Source organism: Chiloscyllium plagiosum, chromosome 6 (genome assembly GCF_004010195.1).
Source record: "Chiloscyllium plagiosum isolate BGI_BamShark_2017 chromosome 6, ASM401019v2, whole genome shotgun sequence".
NCBI lineage: Eukaryota > Metazoa > Chordata > Chondrichthyes > Orectolobiformes > Hemiscylliidae > Chiloscyllium > Chiloscyllium plagiosum.
In genome coordinates this window covers 103,981,074-103,983,248 of record NC_057715.1, presented here as the reverse complement: position 1 = coordinate 103,983,248, position 2,175 = coordinate 103,981,074, and the positions used below count along the sequence as shown (strand labels likewise).

At 47.1% G+C, this 2,175-nt stretch overlaps 1 protein-coding gene across 1 annotated transcript in view; it reads right to left on the bottom strand.

The window, feature by feature from the left end:
* The window catches only part of rp2 (RP2 activator of ARL3 GTPase), a 40,353-nt gene extending 40,011 nt beyond the window's left edge, over positions 1–342 (bottom strand). The window contains exon 1 of the mRNA XM_043692313.1: positions 135–342. Coding sequence (XP_043548248.1) covers positions 135–254 — 120 coding nt within the window. The 5' untranslated portion in view covers positions 255–342. The remainder of the gene's footprint in view (positions 1–134) is intronic.
* Positions 343–2,175: the final 1,833 nt, after the last annotated feature.

Genomic DNA, 2,175 nt, shown 5'->3' with positions numbered 1-2,175 from the left:
GGGTTACTGTGGAGAATCTGGGGATGGACTATGTGAGATGGGTTTGGAAGGAAGGCCAGTCAGCTGCACTCTGACTACACCCATTGGCCTCGGTCCCAGCCCTGACCCTCGGTGCCCCAATCCCGGGGCCTTACCTTCTCCCGCTGGTCCCAGCTGTATTGCTTCGGCTCCTCCTCAGCATCGGGCACCTTCTCCTTTTTCTTTTTCTTCTCTCGGTCTTTCTCCTTCGATTTCCGGGAGAACAGGCAGCCCATCTTACCCTCTACCTTTACCACTCCCTGCCCCCCTCGGTCAGGACCCCTGACAACCGCTTCCCCTCTCCCTGCCGACCAAACTCGCCAATCACAAGGCGGGGCCGCTGCGTGACCACCAATTACAACTCAGGGCCGCGGTGTGTCCACCAATCACCACGCGGGGCCGCTGCGTATCTACCAATCACAACTCGGCGGTGCTCCGCTTACACCAAGCAGAACGACATTTCGCCGCGTCTACACCAATCACAACGAGGGACCGCTCAGTCTTCTCCAATCACAAGCAGGACGCAGGTAAGCTTGCTCTCGGCCAATTACAGCGTGCAGCAGCTGCGCCTATCATCGAGGGAGATGATATTTTGTCGGTCCAATCACTTGAGGAATCCTCCTACTGATCAATCAGATTTAAGAGGCTCTCGCCTCCGCCAATCAGAATGACTTTGACGTCAGACAATCCCGCGGTATTTCAGATTAGTGACTCAGTCACGGACTCCGGATGCTGACCGGATGCTGATCTCAAAGATGGATTAATTATGTCGATCATAATGGATCACAGACGCACTATCACCGGGTTGGATTCCCTTCAGTTTCTAAACTGACCAACAGGAACTGCCTTCGGATAAAACCATCAATCTCTCGGCTGACCAATCAAAGACTTTGTTTGACAGCCTTCCCGGCGATTTAACCAATCGTTGCCGAGGATCCGACCGCATTTGGCCAATAGGATAAAACATGACTGGAAGAACGACCAATCGCAGTGCAGAAGAAAGGGACCAATCAGGATGAGAGATCCATATTCACCAATCATAGTACAGAAAATACCAACCAGTTGAAAGGACGAACCACTCATTTCTCCAATCACCGTTTTGCGAGCATGAACCAATCAGACACAAGAAATCAATATTCTCCAATCACAGTACTGAGGGTATGAACCAATCAGAGATTGGTTGGGCTTAATGGTAGGGTCTTGGGCAATGCTGTAAAACAGAGGAATATAGGGTTGTTGGTACTTAATACTTTAAAGTTAAAAATTATAGTCCAACAAGTTTATTTGGAAGCTCTCGCTTTCGGAGCGTTGCTCCTTCATCAGGTGTTAGTGGAATATAAGATTATAAGACACAGAATTTCTGATTCTTACAATCTTATACAGTACTTGAAAAACACCTGATGAAAGAGCAGCACTCCGAAAGGCTGGCACTTCCAAATAAACTTGTTGGACTATAACCTGGTGTTGTGCAATTTTTAACCAACACCAGCACCTCCAAATCATAATTCTTTAAAGTTTGCATCACATGTAGACAGGATGGTTAAAAGGTGTTTGGCAGTCTGTGCAGTCTGGCATGATGTGGTGTCTGTGTGGGTGGAATTGAGGAACCACAAAGGCAAGAAAAACCATAATGGGAGTTATGTACATACCTCCTAACAGTGGTCAGGACCAGGGGCGCAACATGTACCGGGAAACATAGAAGGCATGTCAGAAAGGCAAGGTCACAGTGATCATGGGAGACTTCAATATGCAGGTGGACTGGGTAAATAATGTTGCCAGTGGATCCAAAGAAAGGGAATTCATGGAATGCTTACAGGATGGCTTTTTGGAACAGTTTGTCATGGAGCCGACAAGGGAGCAGGCTATTCTGGACCTAGTGCTATGTAATGAACCAGACTTTATAAAAAATCTTAAAGTAAGGGAACACTTAGGAAGCAGCGATCATAGTATGGTAGAGTTCAGTCTGCAGTCTGAAAGAGAGAAGGCAAAATCGGATATAATGGTGTTACAGTTAAATAAAGGTAATTATGAGGGCACGAGAGAGGAACTGATGAAAATCAACTGGAATCAGAGTCTAACAGGAAAGACAGTAGAGCAAAAATGACAGGAGTTTGTGGGTATAATTGAGGACACCGTACAGAGGTTCATCCCCAAGAA